Below are 19,466 nucleotides of genomic sequence, written 5' to 3'. Positions count from 1 at the left end.
TATTATATCTGATAATTCATTATTTATAGGTTCGACTGTATCTGAATTTTCTTGGCAGAAGGACAATTGCTAGTGGAGAAAACTGAAGGCCAAACTTCACCTTCTTTAACTTAGTTCCAAACTACAGGGCCTTCGACATCACTGTTTCAAAACTGTAGTGCTAAAGAAATCAGTTTCACCTGTAATGTGAAGCAGTGATGTGATAGCTAGCGAAATATAATGCGCAGTAAGCTTTAGGCTTGTGTGTTGTTCGTTGGAGTGAACGTTTGCAGGTGCAAGTGAGCAATATCCTTTCAAGATGTAAAAGAAGTTTGAGTCGTACCTATGGAAGTTTTACCTCCCAGCAGTAGAGTGGGAAAACTTGGCTTCTCTTTTTCTACTAACTGGTCTGAACTTGGCCACTGATCTTCACAAAAACAACCGTTTATCTTCTTAATGCTGGATTTGTAGGTCTTTCTTTAAACTTAAATTTGGGCCATCCCATTAACAGGCCTCGCATTAGTTTTGGAAAAACAAGATGTCGTCAGTGCCATCCACTAACATCGGAAGAAGCCGAGCGCTAGAAGATTAATGAAGACGACGTAGGGTAGGAAGTGCAGGTATATGCCATGTATCAGCATCAACAATATTAGCGAACCAGATATTCAACGAAACAAATGGGCAAAATACAGGCTAAATATTATCTACCAAGAAAAGCCAGTGAAAGTTCATCTAGAGAAATATGTTCACTGCAAAAAAAAAAAAAAAAAGAAAGAAGAAAATGGGTGGGAATAAACACTTAAAAGTAGTATTCCGAATTTCGGGAAAATAAAAACAAAAAACTCTGAACCCTACATATAGTGCCTTTTTGATCCCACTGGCTAGGTAATGAATTCCCCTGCACTGTCTGTAGTACTTCTTTTCCGTGACATGAAGGGATTCCTGTGATGAAAGGCATCTTTTGATACCATGACATTTCTTCTACCCATGCTATCAATCCAAATGAGAACACATTTAAAATAAAACTGACAGGAATTTATTGGTATGATGACCGGTGGATAAATTGGGACATAAAATGTTTGCTCACTCTGTACGTCTTCCTGCCCGTCCCCCAATTCACACATACACATTCATCCATTCTTTTTGCCAGTTATGTTATGGCACCAGCACCTTAACAGCAACCACAGCAGACACATTCAGGAGTAGCTGTGTTGCTCTGCTTTTCCTTATGTTCTAAATTTATTTTCCAAAGCAATGTGCAATTTTCCTTCCGATTTGTTCGTGAACGTTATGTTGTCTCACTTCTTTGCTTTTCTTGACCACATTACATAGAGAAATGTAGGAATTTTCTGTGTGATAAGACACTGGGGCACACTCTAAGGTCTCGAAATGTGCAGGTGTAGGAACAACAGATAACACAGTTATATAAAAAAAAGCCACAAATCAAGAGCCATTAACATTTATTACAAGAAAGTTAAACACCACTACCAATGACACCAGTAGCCACGTGGGCCCTCTGGTGACACCCATACGCTGTACAGAACTCCACATAAAATACGATTACTACACTGCCCAGCATTCCACAAACTGCTGCAGTTGTGACTGCAGTTCCCCGTAAAATAACATTACATAGTACTAACTCGGGCTTTCTACACTTTGTTGTGCATTTAGCTGTTGCTGTGCTTCTATAGAGCGCTTCATCATTTCTGGCTGGACTTCCATGTAGATGGACATCATTCTGTGGTTGACACTTATTGCCTTGCCGGCACAGCGATCCACACACTCGCTCTGAAATAGAGGCAAACACCAGCATAATTACAACACCGCCTACAGCTCCCAATTTTCCTTTGGCGTAAGTCACTATCTCCGTTGCACCAAATCTGTGCAATCCAGCAAAAACTGCAACAGGGGAGAGTCTGCCAATCAGGAAAAAACTGGCTTTGCATCTGTGATCTTTCGATTCTCTGATTGTTGCACACAATAAGACTAAGTTATCAGCTGATGGGCCTGAACTTTTTAACGACCCGAAACTCGGCACACACACCATCAAAATGTGGCCACTGCACCTGGTAACTGATCCATGACCATTTCCCCGGCAGTGGAATGCCATACCTGCCGAGTTATTGCAATGGGTCTCACGGTAAGATTAGGGGCAGACAATGGACAAGTCCCATTTCTGGTTCTCACACTTTAGTGGCTGCCATGACTCGCAGAATTTTCCTGCACTGGATGGTGTTGCTCAGAAAGCGAATGCATACCAGGTGCTTTATTTTTTTTTAATCAGAACCGAATTTTGTAATACCGCCTGTGGCAACAACAGAATTCTACTGCTTGAGATACACTTCCTAGTATTTCCACTCTGATGCTTGCTGCGCAAGCATCACTACGACAGATGTGCTGTGCATTGTGATGACAAGTGAGGAACCAAGCCATTTGAATTATTTCACTAGATAACATACCATCCTAAAGAAGTCACTGCATGAAATTAGAAATCATTTCTGCATCGCTTCACTATACGTCAGTGCTGCTTCCCACTACCACTAAACAGCGCAGATTCATCATGCTTCCAACAACGTTAACATGCCTCAGAAGAGCCCATCAAACCAATGAAAGGGGCCAATTGGTGGGGCTTCACTTCAGCGACGTCTGTTTGGGTTGCGGTGAACTTCTCACATGGACAGTAGGCTGTATGCTTCACAGACTGCCCCAGCCCCACTCACGCATGCATTTTTATGCCCCTCTTGGGGTAATCTGACTGGGAGGTTCCAAGAGTATCGCGTGCTTGGCTGGTCGGGCCAGCGCAATGCTTCATTTTTCTTTTACTCATAGAAAGCTCATTCCGTCCTAGAATAACTGGTAGACACTTTGCAAGGTAACCGCCCGTTCGATCACTCTCAGTTATGCGTGGCGTTACTGGAAAGCTATCACTCCATGGAGCCCTGTACGCGGACCAGCTTGATTCCTCACAGTCAGAGACAAAGAAAAAGGAAGTTTAACTTCGAGCGGTGTTGTGCAGGTGATTACAGCGTTAGCTGTTTTTGGAGGCTCGAACCAACCTCATCCGGCGTTAGGTCCCGATAATTAAGGTTGTTCACGCAGTGTCGGAAGCACGTCTCGGTCATCCTGTTGTATATTAGAAGGAAATCTCGAAACTGAAAAAAAAAACAAAGACATGTACAAACGGACTTTTAATTGAGAGGTCCACCGAAATGCGGTCTGCTACGGGGGAAAAAAAATAAGTAAATCACGCTTGATGAGCGCGGAATAAATGTGCTCAAGATGTATGGAATCAGGTTAAAGCATCGCTATTGCTTAAGTAAATATTTGGAGAGCTGCTGACCGTCATTGAACGTATTTAACGTAACTTACGTTTCTAATCGCAGCATCTTCCGCCATTGACACACGTGCGTTGACGTTTGTTGATATTCGGATTTGCGCATGCGCCGGTCACAGAACACAACGGTGCTTTAAAAAGGTGACATACGTTTACAACTGTAAATTTATTGTTTCAACGCGAGCCGGAAGGAGGATTTTACGGCTGACTGCAGCTTGAATAAGAATAATTAGGCAAAAGGTAAACTTACCGTCCAAAGCGTACAGAACTGCCGGTAGTCAATCCAATCCAAACAGCCGATAAGAAACACGGAAATACTCGGAAACGCTCCATGAATATTTGTCCTTGACTGCTTAATCGCTTTTCTTGAAACCCTGTAGTTAACGCCGTCAACGCTGTTGTTTTCCTCTCCTTAACACCATCAGTAACACGGCGGACGCGCCCATTCTGTGTGAACTCTGTGTTTGCTGTGCTGGAAGGTTCAGCAATGTGTGCGTGTGCAGTACTTGCTGCGCGACTTTTCGAATAGACGTGGGCGATACACGCTGGACCACATCACAGATGATCTTCTCGAGCAAGCATTCAGAGTGAGTCCGGCGCTCCGCGATCTTAAGGGCGGCGCTGCTGTGAATCGCTTCTCAAGACGTCCTTCCAGTCTTCTCTTGCTTGAGACGCCGCACGTCGATTGTGCCATTGCTTTTGTGTCAGATTCGGCTGCGCTATTATTATCTTTATTTTTTTTCCTAGGGGCGCTTGTTGGCATGGCAGACGAGGAGGAGCAAGAGAACGAGCTGCTTGTTCTGGAGAGCATTTACGACGCCTCGGTCTTCGGAGTGAGCAAGAAGCAAGGCCACTACCCCGAAGGACATTTCCTCGCTCGCGTTGAAGTTCCCAAGCCGTTCCGCGTGCTGGTGCCTAGAGTGAATGCCCCAGGTGCGTCCGCCTAAAAGTGCCGCTTCGAGTGTCACCCCTGCCTCCTGTTTTCTTTTTTTCTTCGCATGTACATTTATTTTTTCGCATTTGGGCAAAGTCAGCCCACAAAGTCAGCCCGCATGAGCGCAAAGTGTTTGCGTGCGTGGCTGGACAGTACAAAGTGTCACACAGACACAATACACGAGCCTTAAAACATCTGAATAGTTTCAGATGTGTCAATCAGGGAGAAGACAAGAAAATCATCAAATCAACATATACAACAGGGCAAGACTATGCGTAAAAACAGTTATAGAAAAGGTAGTGTCAAAGGCAAGGTACAGGCAGAGACAAAATATGGGATCCGTGAGCGCATGCCGAGCTGCATCCTTGCACACCTTAATGAAGCAAGTGCCTTCTCTGTCGAGACACGGCATTGTGCATGCTCATTCCTTTCATGCTTGTGTGCTTGCCTATACGTCCACTTTTCGCCAGCCTGCTGTCGGAATTGCGATGGTTGCAGAAGGTTACGCTACAAGAGCAGTGTCTGTTTCGGCTGTTGTGATGTGGTGGCAATGCACTGCACACTCCGCCGACTGAAAAGGGCGGCGCTCTCCTAGCGCAATCATCATCTGCTGTCATTACGAGTCTGACAGCAGACTGGCAAAAAAGCAGGCATACAGGCAGGTACATGAGCACAAAAGGATGAGCATGAACAATGCCATGTCCCAGCAGAAGGCATGTGCTTCATTAAAGGGTGCAAGAATGCACTTTGACACACGCTCGCAGACACCATATTATTTTGCCCTGCATTTGCAAATTTATCTTAAATGTTGTCTGTGTTAACCATTGCACATATATCCATAAACACTTATAGGTTTATGTATGGTCTTGCTTTGAGCACATATTTTAAATTTCATTAATACAGATCAAATAGAGAAGCAGCTATGGCTGTCAGACGGACCAATTAAGCATGTTACCTTATGAAAACTATAGTTTGAAAAATAAGGCACTGATTGTTTTTTTTAGATACCTTGTAGGGGGGTTACAGTGCAGGATAAGGCCAATTGCATGTTTTTCATTACATTTCTGTAGCAGTGTCATCACTTTGAGGCCAAGTTCAATTTCTTTCGTTGTCATTATATGTCAGATGTGTAATTTTTTGTACAGTGTTTATCACATGTGTACTCTGTTGTTTTATACAAGTACAAATTCGAGGACATGTTGCGTGCATCTCTCATACATGCCACCTGGTCAAAACAACCTGACAAAGGTTCTTCTATGACATTTTATTTTCAGAACCGGGGTCGAATTGGAGGTATTAATTGGGAGTCTTCGTGCCGCCATGTTTCACTTTTGCTTGTGAATTTCCATCGAAAGTGCAGCTTGTGCTGTTTGGCGAAAGGAAAGAGTTAAATATATATATATATTGAAAGGTTTGATCCCTATCAGGCAGTCTATGGACGAGATTGACCATGGACCAATAAACAGTGATAGCGTTCATTCCCTCCAGCTTGCTCTTGTGTATTGCCGGAAATTTTGGTTAAGCGCGCAATAAGCCTAGAAAATATCAGGTCAGCAGCGGTGGTTTACATTGCGCAGCGAAATGGACAGGGGAAGAAAAGGGGAGGTCTTTTTTTAAACATGTTTTCATCATACTTCAAATATATATATATATATATATATATATATATATATACACACACTTTAGTGCTGCTCCCCTACAAATACAGGCTCGTGGAAGAAAAATAAAGACTTGCCTCAGCTTCTTTTGTTCCTTCTCTATGCCATATCTGCAGCTGTGCTTTCTTAGTTCGAATGTTAACTAACTCGCCCAACTTCCAGTTTTCTTGCAGTTGAGTCCCTTTAGTATCTATTGAGAGTTGTAGGCTTTTGGTTCTGTGTATATTTTATTGTGATAGCATATATACAGACATTTAAGGCACAATCACAGCGTTGATGCAACAACCATTGTTGTGCTGACTTGGTATCAACTGTTCTGACTCTCTGAATTGAGGGTTAGAAGCACACTTGTAGCAGAACGAATTACATGTATTTAATTACTTGTAATCAGTTATATTTATTGCAGTTTTGTAATTGATTGCTTATTTTTCTTTTTTCTAATGCTCACTGCAATTCAGTTACTTTCTTCAGTAACTAGTTACATGTAATTGTTGAGACAAGCTGCAAAAGGCATTGCACCTTTGACCACTTGAATTTGCCAGGAACTACAGTAGAACATCCCCAGTCATGGCACACGGCAGCCTTGTGGTTGCACATATTCAGACAGGCAAACCCTGTTATCCGTATTTATTGCATCTTAATGACAAGTTGTCCAGGGCCTGATTGTTGGCACCGTATGCTACATCTCGTGATGGTTTCATGTTACATATGGCACGAGCGTCACTGCATCAGAGGACTCATGTTCAGTGAGTTTAGACTTCAATTTTTTTTCATTGTCATTGAATATTACCCAACCTTTTTTCGCAGATAGAGAAGGGTGATGTATAGGTTGCACGACCCTTCTCTCCAGCACAGACATATAGTGATTTTTTAGTGTCACTGCTTGTGGCTTCATCAAACAAACGAGAGAAGATGACAAAAATTTTTGAAAAGCAAGTGTTAGTGAAAGTAAGCAACATCTGAAACTGCAAAGGATGCACTGAAAGAGCCAGGCAAGAAGACATGTGTGTCAAATATTATTGCACTGCATGCAGCTGGAAATTTACCATCTTGTGTCAAAAACAGCGAAAGATCGCTTGCTCACACTTACCGAATGTCCTCTACAGCGTCAACGCAAGCGGCAGTGCCCACCAATGTTATAGTGTGATTTCGTGATTGTGAGAACATTCTTAGTAATACATAATTGATAATATTGATTTGAATAAATGAAACATATATTTACGATCTCGAGAAAACAGTAAAATCATTTCATTTTTTGTACTGCCGGTCTACGCGTGGCCTCCAAGGTAGCAACGACGTGCTGCACAGTGTAGTCTACTGCGGCTGTCGCGTGGTGCCGCGACAAGTCTCCCTTTCGCCGCTGAGACACTCCACTTTTGGGTGGGCACGGGCCCTCTTGGCTTCTCCTCTGTGTAGCTTCCAGCATACCAGCGGAGACGAAAAGAAAGAAAAATTGCTTATCAGTGTGATAACTCCATTTATGCTTGAACGATTCATAAAATTTTTCAAGCAAGAGATTTGTGAGACAACGTCCTTTAATAGTGAGGCCATTCAGTGATTATTTAGAAAAGTGTTTCAGGGCATAGTTTTATATTTCTATAACTAGCACGGAATCTGGCGCTGCGATTCTTCAACTGTCATGGGAATGATGGGAAGTACAGGCTGCGGATTGGTATTCTGTTGATTGGCGAACTAGTCTAAAGGTATTTTTTGGGCACTTTTGATTTTGCTCCAAGCTCAATTGCTATAACCCCCCAGTGGGGCATTGTGATGCAAGGCTCTCTGCCTTTGTTGCTCAAAGTGGCGATAGCGTGCTGGGCCAGCGGCTGGGCCTATGTTTGTGTTGCAGCGTAGTGCTGAAGCCCTGAGGAGCAGGCGACAGCGTCGCAAATGTCGAAAGAAAGTGTTTTGACCATTTTGACCTTGTTTTGTTAGGTGCATTAGGTTGACGCCGCAGCATTACGTGCTTTATCAAACTTGAGAAGAGCAAACAGAAGGTGCTACTGATACAAGCACAATACTACTATGTACATGCTCCATGTTTAAAACCTTTAAAGCACTTAGAAAGCATGGCGTGCCTACTAATAAGCTTAAGTGGGGCTTTCATTAAAAGGTGTCGTGATTGTGCGTCTGCTTGTGCTTTCTTCTGGGATGACTGATCGGGCCGGCATTTACCGGTCCATCGGTTATATGCCCTATGCATTACGTGGCCTGCTCAGCTCGATTATTTTCTCTTTATGTCAAATAGAACTGGCTTTCCCCATTCGCTCTCTGAACCACACTGCTCTATTCCTGTCTCTTGCCGTTGCACATAACATCTTTCATTCAGTCACTCTTTGCCCGGTCAGTATGTAGATGCAACTTGCAGCTTTGCTACAGCTGTTTGGCTTCTACATGCTTATATTTGCAGTGTAAGCCTTAAAGCTGTGAAGTTTAGCTGCACACATGTGCTGGGTTTCTTATAGCCTGCCAGTAACATTTTTCTAATAGTGATGCAGAGTGCAATAGAAAGGTGGCTGACTGCTTGTATAACACATTTTGTTTACTACATAGACAGTTGTACTTCATGTGGCTTGACAATCAAATTTGATTGAGGGCTTCATTATGCATTGCTTGCTTATGTGCTCATTGAAATGCATGTCTCAGGACATTTGAGAACACAAACTTACTTGTGGTAGGAAAGGTTGCTGCTTCCTGGCTGTAGTATGCTTTCGCAAAATGGGTAAGCACAAAGCCATGACATAAGAGCGGCTGGCACACGCTTCAGAAGTAGCGGTGCGTCAACGTAATATATAATGAAACATACTTGTAGGAGGCCACAAGCGTCCCAGCTAGCTCTGCAGCAGATTTGCTTAAAAGTACTTGACGACGTTCAGCAATTGTGACACTCGATGCAGCCTTTCGGAAGAACGAGAAAGTTCGCAAGTGCTTATCGTCTGCGAGAAAAGTCTCCTGTTCGCAGCGAGCATGCATTGTAGCAGATGACACTTGTAGCATTCTTCTCCAAGGTGCAACGCTTTCTCACAAAACAAAATTTTTATTTCCATAAATACTTGATTAGTATTTTTATATAAGCACATGCAGGGTTGTTATTGCTGTTGTAAAAATAAATAATTATTCACTGGCGCTAAATCAGAAACAGAATTGCAGAACAATGCATACCCTAGTGCACACTGGTGGTAAACCGTGCTTCGATCTCAGTCATACAAACTTCATACAATGTATTGCGTATTGTGTAATGTATAATATATAATACTGCAGAAATAAAATTGGATTTTATGTGAAAATATTTTAATACAGCTTCGTTTACTGTGACGCATGCAAACTCCACTAGTATAAAGCTCAGTCAATCCAAACCCTGTGCTTCCCATCATTCCCACATAGGTTGAAGCAACTCTCAGGAGAGCCGCCGTGAACACTAGCACCACATTTCCCTCTAAGGTATTTATTTAGAAACTCTGGTTTCAAGGCCCCTTTAAAAGTAATTGATTACTTTTCAGTAATTGCTTAGTTACTTTCGTGGGCAGCCATTGGTCACTAATTAATTACATTTTAAAATTATGTAATTGTAATAGGTTACTTTTTTTTCCTGTAATGTGTACAAGAGGGGTTAGAAGGCCTTCAGAAACACACTGTGTTTGGCTGCAAAAATGACGAAGTGGACACACCATCACACACTGCTCATTCGATGGTGCCGGAGCCAGAGCAGTGTTCTGGCTTCTGCTGCTGGCTCGAGCATTGTGTGTGCACTCATTAGCACTCCCGAGCAGCTGCGTGCATACCACACCGTGGTGCATACAATGGCCTGAGCGGAAAGGATGGTGAATATCAAGCTAAATCTACCTAATCCTTGGGCGCTGACAACTGCAGACTGTTTTGATCTCACCTTGCACATCATTGAGGTGTGATGCTCATAAAACTGCTGCTGGTGTTGCTCATTGTGCCAGCGTTGTGAGGCACCTGGTATCCGCCAAGGTGCTGTTCCTGCTGAGTGGCAATAGTTGTCTTGCCTGCTGCGTCGCACCGTGTTACCTCTGCATATCGCCGCGCCCCAATCTACATCGAGCCCCAATTGCGACAACAAAGACAATTTGCTCGAGAATTCACGTAGGCTCAGTAGAAGAAAACTGCGTTCCCCATCCTTTGGTGCGCCAATAAAGTGTGACAGGATGACCTCTCTCAATTAAAGCCCCCGTTGTCAGTGAACCATGACAATATTGTCAGAGCACTACGTGAGGAGCTTGAGTGGCAACACTAGACTTTGCTGTTGCTTTCATTGCTTTGGCTTCGGACGAAACTGGCAATATTGTTTTTAGACAAGTACATTCAGTGGTACGTAAGGTGTGCTTGGGTTTGTGGGTGTGGTGGAGCATGTCTGTTGTGTTGTGCAGCGCCATCAGTCTCAGCCGTGCCTTCCTTCAGCTTCTTGTCGTGATGTCATATTCTATTTTCTTTTACAGAAGAAATACAGGAGATTTCGCTGGAACATTTGCCTCCAATTGTTTTGGACTTTCAGTTGCCTGCCAACTACCCCTCTAAATCTGCACCTCGTTTCTGCCTGAGCTGCCCGTGGCTTACATTGAAAGAGGTGACGTTTTCCGCTTACTTTCTCATGCGCATAGTACTTGCAAAATAATTGCTTTTTTACTGAGCGTAACACAAAGAGGCACTCCAGGTATAAATGACCATTCCAGCTAAATAACTGACTTATATCCACTAAGATAGCATTTTGCAGTGGATTCACTTAAATATCGCATTTGCATTTGTTATCGCATCATAGTGTTGGACATATTAACAGTGAAGCAGCTGGCCATTGGCAAATTGCTCTTACGAGTGAAAAGCTTCAATTCAACTACAGGTCCCCATGTCATCTGCCAAGCTGCTGTTTAAAAGCTGATAATGAAAAAGATGGACCATTACGAGCCCTGCAGCTTTGCCAACATTGTTAGTGTACATTTACTCATTTATAACCAATATAGTCAAAATGAAATTTCGTTTCAGTTACTCTTTAATTGAGTAGGTAGGATGCAAGGCGAATATGCACAAAAGATCTAAGAAGGGGGAAAAACAAATTCTGTAGTTGAGTGCGCAAGTTCTGTGTTGTGTGATAATCTGCATTTCTTCCATAGGAGATAATAAGGTACAGCAACTATCAGGCAACAATTTGATGATGGCGGACACCATGTTACCAGTTCAGTGCTTTGAGTATGTTTCATTACTAGATAATTCAGCCCAAACTGTTCATAGTGAAGCACTGCCCTGTGCATTGCTGTACATGCAGCTGACCACCTATCCCCACAGATGCAGCGATTCATCGACTGTTTCCGGGTTGATACTGAGGCATATAAGTCGGATGCTTTCTTTTTTTCATATTGGCAGCAAAATTTTTTCGATCTCAACAGTTGTAGGTTTGTGCGGTGGAACGGCAGTAAAACTCTTTGGCCATATGCCAGTTAACCTTAAATGAGCCCGTATGAAGGTGCTCCACTTCTCAGAAGCAGCATTGCAGAAAGTGGAGAACAAATTGCGCCAACTGTGACAGTCAGCTGCAGTTACTCTTGATCAGTCACATTTAATGAGTGCAACATGAAGACGAGGACTCGGGTAGAAAAAAGGAAATGCCCACTTCCAACTGTGTGGCATAGTTGCAAAACAGAAAGAGTGCTCATTTTCATAGTTGGAAGAGAGCATGTGTCCTGTTTACTTGTTTCCACCTCGGTCTTCATTTTGCACTCATTCATCTTTATCAGTACAACATGAACAAACTGGCCCAGCAATGAGTAATCTTAAGTTATCTTGCACTAGCTGTCGCTGCTACAGTAAGTGTGGTCATTGTCTCTCCTGGGTGCCCCACACTTTCAGCGAAACCACATGACTTGCAGAATGCGTGACTTTCAAGGCCACAGTTTTTCAGCTGCGAACTCTTTAAGCTCCACGTTGAAGGGTCACTAAAGTAACACATTAACTCAGTTTAGACTTATAAAGCATTAATTGAAAACTCTGTTGTCTGTTAATTTCAAAATAATTGGTTTATTATTAAAAGAGAAAATGAAGGTCAAAGTTTTAGTTTTTGAATTTCACGTCGAATCCCCAATGCTAGTATGTCACTATGACGTCGCAAATTTCCAAGTTTTGTTTCGTGTTTAGGCTGTATTGGCTCAGTAAAAGTTCCTGAAACTCACCATGTTCAGTCTTTGGCTCTTTTAAAACACTGTGTAGTCTGTCTTTACCGTTAGAGTTGACAAGGCCCTAGAAGACTGTCAAAATTTGTGACGTTGCAGCGAGCTGGTGTGGGAACTTCAAGTTGACGTCACCACCCGTCTTTTGTTATTGCACTTTATCTGGCTTGCCGAACGTCCTATCGTGGTAAGATGGGTTTTTTATATTGTAGAAGGGTAGTTTACTGATGCAGAAGAAATCATATTTTTCTTTAGTGTCCCTTTAAAGCCTATCTCCACGGTTGCTTTTGTTGTTGTTGCTGCAGTAGTTGATGTAAAAGTAATGGTCTCCACTTTTCTTTCATATTTCTTTCTGTGTGTGTGTAGCTGGAGCAGTTAAGCAATGCGCTAGATCGCAGCTGGGATCAGGACCGAAACACTGTGGTGCTGTACCGCTGGATGACATTGCTGGACACTGAAGCAGCAGACATTCTGCGACTGTCATCTAGCCACACCTTGGTGCCTCTCTTCAAGGAACTGACCAGACTTCGCGCATATGGTAAGAAAACTGTAGCCATATTTTATCACATGCCATTGTTGTCTGTCCATTTATGTCGACTTCCACCATAAGGCTTTCCCAATGGTGTCCATTTGCTTGCACCAAGACTTGGCCAACTCCATTCTACCCCACAGAATTCCTTACCTCATTACTCCATCTACCTTATTTACTCAATTCTAATGCGTACCTACCTTTTCTGTAAAAGTTTACTAAATAATGACATGCGCATTATATTGGAATATGAAACCAAAACTCCAATAGAGATAATCTATCATCATCAAAATTTCTATAATACAATGCAATCCACATGTCGCTACGGGGGTGCTATTCTGTATACACGACCACGTTGAACTCGTCGTCTTGTCATTTCTGACATCTCTGTCCTGCTTACATGAAGGTTAACCACACCTGTCTTTGGCCAGTGAAGGGAAGTCTTCTGGCTAATGGCCAAGTTCCCCCCGCATGGAAGGCAACTTTAGTGCAGTTCAGTTAAACAGTGAGAACAAGCATTTAAGCCATTAGCTGCATCTGTCACTGTGAACTTACGTGGATTTTATGGCACTGATTATTGTCTTTTTTATATCTTCTTGAGTTTATTCGAGCATTGTGTGACCATTTTGTCCCTAAGACAGAGTAGTCTGATTTCATATTAAAACAGCGGTGAACATCTCAAGTGTGGCTTAACATGCATCTACAGCAATGTACAAGTATGCAAAAAGGAACATTCGGCATCGTGTTTCAACATTTGGGGCGATGAGGGGGTGCACTTTGAGGGGATGTTATCTTTCGTATTTATTTTTTGGTATGTACCCTCTCTGCTGAAAAGGAGACATTCACCAGCACATCTCCTTTTTTAGTGTAGGCTTTGCATAGCTGTCAACATGGCTGAGTGCATACACATCCTGTGCAGCCTGTTTTTTAGAGGTAATCTGCTGTATGTGTAAAGACTGGGCGAGCTGAGATGGCATGGCATCGTGTACTGTCTTTTTGCGGGTTTAATGCTGGAGGTTGTGTAAGGAGGAGCTTTGGACACACGTTGAAGTCAGATGACGAAGCATTCAACTCCCTGCACTTCTGGTGCTTTTCATGGTGGCAACGTTACACTGTGGTTGACACTATCAGCCGCTGGGGTGGAGTGGACACAAAAGTGTAGCTGGCTTTGCATTGTATCGCCGATGTGAAAATATCTTTGACACAGCGTGAACCTGTACCCTTCATCACCGACTCTCAATTTTGATACAATGAATTTTTTTCTCACTCAAGTTTGCTTTTACTGATCGCCCGATAATTCGGAATATTTAGCAGCCCCTTCCATGTAAGAAAAATTACATCAGCAACAGCACTTGTTTGCGTAAAAGTTATAATTTCAATGTAACGAAATTTCGCTATAATGAAGCAAATTGCCAATTTTACTGACTTGGTTATAGTATCGAGGTTTAACTGTACCACTGACGGCGCATCTTAACATGCCAGCATTGTGTGACACCTGGCAGCTGCCTGGGCACTATTATTTCTGGCCAAAAGTAGTTACCTTGCATGCTGCGTTGCGCCAACATGTGATGCACCAGCATGCATATAGTGAGAACACCATCTGAGGAGTTCAAGCACAGCCCTAAACTTTGCTATTGCTTTTTAGGAAACTGCCAACTCTTGTTCATTTTTTAATGAGCGACATCATACCTAGCTTTATTACTCCGCAATGTTGGCAAATTTCGTTTAGTGTTATGCTGACACGTTAATGACAATGGTGCCAGGTCTGGCAATTCAAGACCAACTTTAGTGTCAAATTATGTATCTTATAAGTACATACCAGCTTTCATACCACTTGCCAAGTGTTATCCTATTACAGGCAAGAAATATGGGGGTAGAGTTTATACAACAGTGAAAAAATGTGTTGGTACTCTTTTAACAAACTGCTATGTGTCTGTTTGTTGTAAGCATATGCTCCAGAGTTGTCCTGGATATGTCAATGCTGCTTCAATACGAAATGTTTTTTTTTTCTTAACTCCGCAGGGAGAACAAGGTGGAAAAAGTGCTACACATACCGTGGCCATGGACGCACTGACGTGCGTGTCTTTAAGGAGGCAGTAGACCCGCTAACATTGACAACTCTTCTCACTGGTGAGTTCTTCACTTGCTTTTTAATTGAAATCATATACTGCGCTGAAAAATCACAAGGGCTATACATATGCTCATTGGCCTTCTGGCGTGACATCACATGAGAGAAGAAGCAGGCAGACATTCTTGTCACTTGGCAGTTTTATCACAGTTGCACCACTTCCAGATTGACAGCCATACGGGTGACATCACTTTGGAAGTAATAAGTATCAGTGTCACATGGGCATTTCAAAGGCCCTCAGACCAGTAGTCTATTGAGTCAACAGCTAAATGAGTGCTGCTAAATGGGCAGCTTCAGCAACCATTAAGTCAGCAGAGCTGCAAAGAACTAGGCTGAAATCTCAAAGGGGTTCGAATGTCAGATGTGGGCATAGTCATCTACAGCAATGACCTCACTGCTATTACGAAAAAAAAAAAAGAAATCCCCTCTCCCTAGCTCTGCCCTCTCTCTCTTTATCAAATCACTCCATCTGACTCCACCACCCTCAAATTAGCACTCATCCTGTTACCCTTATGGGCAGCGAGGCACTTTATTTTAGTGAGAATGCCATGTAGCTGCATTTGATGCCTAATCTGCACTGCTGTCACATTATGTTTAATAGCAAACTGTAGTGAAATTTTTGATCACATAAAGAGCTACTAGTTACATATAGTGCAGATGTAAAACAGCATTCATGCAGAATTTAACATTTGAAATAAATATGAGTGGATGCATCACGGACAGCTAGCAGAAGTAGATGTTTTTGATGCTGTAACTGAAAAAAAAATTGACCATTACTACTTGTAGGAAATAACGCAGAACTTAAAATATTGAGAACCATTGTGGCACTTGGGCCTGAACTCTAAGACTGAAAATCTGAGAGGCCATGGTTTGGAATTTGCATCATATCCCCTAACCACGAGGTGCCTGCATCATCTGCTAAGGTGCTATACAAGGGCTGTTGCTTCAGGAATCAGACAATTATCAGCTATGTTACTTTGCCAAGATGGCTTGAATATTGTACAGTCGCCAACTGATTTTCCGGACCTCGCGGAGACTGATAAATTGTCCGAAAAATCAAACAGTCGAAAAAACTCATTCGGTCAAAAAAGAAAAGAAAAATTATTACGCTTGGAGCGGCTTTAAAAATAGCTCTAATAATGCCGTGCCTCATACTACACTTGGAGGAGATCAGATTTGCTTGAAGAAACCAGCCACGTTGCTTCGCATCACTTGGCTCTTGCGAAGGCACACGATGTGGGGCCAACACAAATTTGAAGCAGCATAAACATACACAAAAATGCGACATCACACCATGTGCAAATAGCAACCGAAACTTTAAATAAATAAATGAATAAAAATGGATCCCACATTAAGTGATTATGACAAGAGTGCTGACCGAAAAAAGAAATAAACAAGAAAAAAATACCGTCCCCTAGAGTGTTTTGTCAGCCAAGAAAGAGCGGGCATGGCCTCCGAGACTGGAGGATGTCGCGCGCTCTCTATTGAAAGTGTGTGCGTCCCAACTTGGAGGCTATAGAGTAGACCACAGAAAGCCAAGCCAGCGGAAAATTTAACATGGCAGCCCCCCAAGATCGGGTTGTGCGGCTCGGAATGAGCAGTTTAGTCTGGAAAATCAAACTTTGGAGCCTAAATTCGTCGGAAAAATCTATTGCAGAAGTGCATTAGCTCTATGAGAACCCTGACAATGCATTTATGAAGTTCAGAATATCCATCAAGTCTGAATTTTTGGAGTCCAAAAAAATCCATTGGCGTCTGTACTGCTCATTTTTCACTGATTCATCAAAAGTGAAATTTAGTTACAGTTGAACTAAAACTTGTATGCCTGTATAAACTTGTATAATTTTTGTAGTTTTTCTTCCTACTGCTCATTACATGTTTCTTAACTTCATTTCAAGTCAAGTTTTCATGTTGCCTCTGAGCTTTTGATTTAACCCGACACATTCGTAATGGCATACTTTTCTTCTCAATTATGTTGTTAATGTGCCATTTGTAACTCTCATGGGTGCCTACTATAAGTGAGCCCAAACCAGTTTCTACTCTCGTGCAGAGTACAACAGCCGAGAAAAGCGGCGGTTGTTTGACCTACAGTGGCTGACCTGCCAAGTGTGTCTGACATCCAAGTTGGGCTCGGAGTTTGAACTGGTGATTGGCTGCGACCACCCTTTCTGCCGTGGCTGCCTCCGCGAACACTTTCGCATTCAAATCGAGAGTGGCTGTGCCAGCCAGCTTCGCTGTCCGCAGGAGAAATGCACCACGCAGGTGGTGCCCACACAGGTACCGAACACTTTGTGTTTCTTTTACAGCGAAGCTGTTTATGCGGACCCTGTGCCGTTGTTGTCAGACTTCGCTTAAAAGGGGCGTTGTGACCTAGCGGGAGAGGAAAAGAAGAGCTCAACGGGGAAAATGGGCTGGTATGACCCCTTTCCTCCTGTGAGAATGCTGTCTTATATGCGAATCTTGTACAGTTGTCGCACGGTGCATTTTTGGTGATTGAGCCAGACTGGCGTCAAATTTATAGACGATTGATTCCACTCTGCCGTGAAAGAAACAAATGTTATGCTGGTAGTGGTTTGTGGCCAACAAACAGCGTCCAGCGATTGAAACGCGATATTAGGAGCGCATGGCGGTCCTAGTATCGCGTTTCTAGTATCGCGGTCCTAGTATCAGCGGTCACTTCTTGCGCCAGCAAGAATTACCAGCAGCCACGTCAATCGTCAAGCCAATCCAACCTATGTTAAAAATGATTGCAACGCCCGCATCTCGAGTGGTGGGATTTGCACCCAATATACGGAGCTTTGGATTACTAGTGGTTCCGCACATTACATTCCGTCTACAACTTTGGGAAGGCCACAAGTAGTGTGTACTACTGAGGAAGAAGCTGCTTACCGTGAGCGTCAGCGAGAGTTGGCTCATGAATGGGCTCATCATTATAGGGCCGACCCCAAGCTTTCCCGAGAGATGCCAAGTTTAAACTGCAGCGCTGGGGGTTGATGCCGAAGTGCGCGTCCGAGACGCGGAAACACATCAGCAGCGCCTGGAAGTGAAAGAATGGTGAAACAAAAGATTTACAATATAGGCCTCTTGCAAAGTTTGACTTGCATGGTGTAACACTCAGTGTAACACTAGCACAGCTTGGCTGCTCGACCATCTTCACGGACTGGAAGGGGCAGGGATATTTTTAGCTCATAATAATGTGTCCGATAATAAGTCTTTATTGGGTGCTGCACTTTGGTGGGGGTGGAATCGTTGGAGTGCGCTTCCACCGTCAGGATTAGTCAGAACAACAAATACACATTCACAGCACATGTTGTAAGAAACAGATATTGAAAACTTTGGAAGGAAGATGAATTAAGCGTGAACATTCAAATCACCACAACCAAAAATCAGTTGCACTGACTGGGACTGTGCATATAGCAGGACCTTGGCACGATCAGTACATTCGCTGTCGATTGTAACAATATAGCACAAGCTAATCAGTGATAAGCTTTTGTGTGCCAAAGAGATGATAGCATTCTATAAGAGTGAGAGAGAGAGAAACAAAGAAGGAAAGGCAGGGAGGTTAACCCTATACGAATGAAAAGCTCCTGATAGCCACAGAGCTAAAATGTCTTCTACTGAATGTAAACTTCACACTGCAGCTAAGGGGGCACATTTTGCTGCCATGGCAGCATATGATTAAGTTCCTCATGCGGCCGGTGAACTCGAGTGATATGCTGCTGCAGAATGTGAGTGTTGCAAGCAGTGGCACTATTGGCAGCATGATGGGCACATCATGAGTCCTAAATCGGGACTTGAAGTACGCTCGTTGGTGCATGCAGGCTCACTCCTACATGCGCATGCACCTACTTTGCCTTGAGTGCTAAAAAGATAGAGCATCTCCATGTTCAGTGGAATCTCGTTGATATAATCTTCATGGGAACCGTAGAAGAAAACGCATCATCCAAAAATTGCATTAGCCAAAGCAAGCTTCAAAAAGCACGAAAATAGGCGTAATCGGTGACAAACTCAACAGCAAAGGTTCGTGTGCCATCAAGTGATAGTGTTCCACATAATGTGTTGTGCGGAGCAGCATCACTTGGCGCCATACGAACCGCAGCCAACACGATTTTATTCAGCAATGTTCAAATAGCCTGTCACTTTGCACTGAACTTCCTTCTTTTCAATGCCTGTAAAAAAGTTCCCCTGATAGTCAAAAAAAGAAACTACCATTTTCTTGCTGCGCTGCCATGCGATTAGGCCGCATTGCTGCAGCAGTGCTTTACTGCCGGTGGTGTGCTGCATGTGTTTTTCCTTCAGTGTGGTTGGGGCTTAAGACGTTGTCCATGAGTCATTGGAATGTTATTTAAGCTGGTACAGTGGAACATAAAGCTATGAGCTTTAGAAATACCAGTAAAAGCCCACTACTGCCGTCGTATCATCTGATCTCAGAAAAAACATGATTACAATAACCGTATGAAAACACATTGCTCCTATGGGACATTGGCCGGGAAAATAAAATAACATGTGTTATCCAGGAAAACATATTGTGCAGAGTCGTATCAACAAAATTCTACTGCATGTATGCTGGTGCATGTGCCTGCATGCATGAGCTCAATGTGCTCGGAGTGTATTTGTAGAAGTCATCCAGCTGCAGTCTCAACTATTACTGTAGAGAGTTCATTTCTCTTAGCTTATATTTACAATATTTTGCTCCTCTGGTGAGCTAAAATTGCTACCAGTGGA

The 19,466-nt window shown here is 43.0% G+C and overlaps 2 protein-coding genes across 3 annotated transcripts in view; one reads left to right on the top strand and one right to left on the bottom strand.

Moving 5' to 3' along the window:
- Window positions 1–1,422: 1,422 nt before the first annotated feature.
- Tim9b (Translocase of inner membrane 9b) lies at window positions 1,423–3,502 on the bottom strand. The gene is made up of 3 exons (XM_075688777.1): window positions 3,349–3,502; window positions 3,036–3,131; window positions 1,423–1,767 (listed from the first exon to the last, which is right to left on the bottom strand). Exons 1-3 carry the CDS (start codon window positions 3,373–3,375, stop codon window positions 1,615–1,617), a joined length of 276 nt encoding a protein of 91 aa, XP_075544892.1. The 5' UTR covers window positions 3,376–3,502; the 3' UTR covers window positions 1,423–1,614.
- Window positions 3,435–19,466, top strand: part of LOC142579004 (E3 ubiquitin-protein ligase RNF14-like) — a 33,686-nt gene continuing 17,654 nt past the window's right edge. Inside the window, exons 1-6 of one of the 2 annotated variants that reach the window (XM_075688776.1) lie at window positions 3,435–3,553; window positions 4,061–4,246; window positions 10,366–10,493; window positions 12,451–12,622; window positions 14,636–14,743; window positions 16,792–17,018. In XM_075688776.1, coding sequence (XP_075544891.1) covers window positions 4,075–4,246; window positions 10,366–10,493; window positions 12,451–12,622; window positions 14,636–14,743; window positions 16,792–17,018 — 807 coding nt within the window. In that variant the 5' untranslated portion in view covers window positions 3,435–3,553; window positions 4,061–4,074. Of the gene's footprint in view, window positions 3,554–3,589; window positions 3,901–4,060; window positions 4,247–10,365; window positions 10,494–12,450; window positions 12,623–14,635; window positions 14,744–16,791; window positions 17,019–19,466 lie in introns of those variants that run through there. The other variant, XM_075688775.1, reaches the window with a different exon arrangement.

The sequence above is a fragment of the Dermacentor variabilis genome, chromosome 4, assembly GCF_050947875.1.
Source record: "Dermacentor variabilis isolate Ectoservices chromosome 4, ASM5094787v1, whole genome shotgun sequence".
NCBI lineage: Eukaryota > Metazoa > Arthropoda > Arachnida > Ixodida > Ixodidae > Dermacentor > Dermacentor variabilis.
The sequence above is the reverse complement of the archived record's forward strand: the minus strand, read 5'-3'. Positions and strand labels throughout refer to the sequence as shown.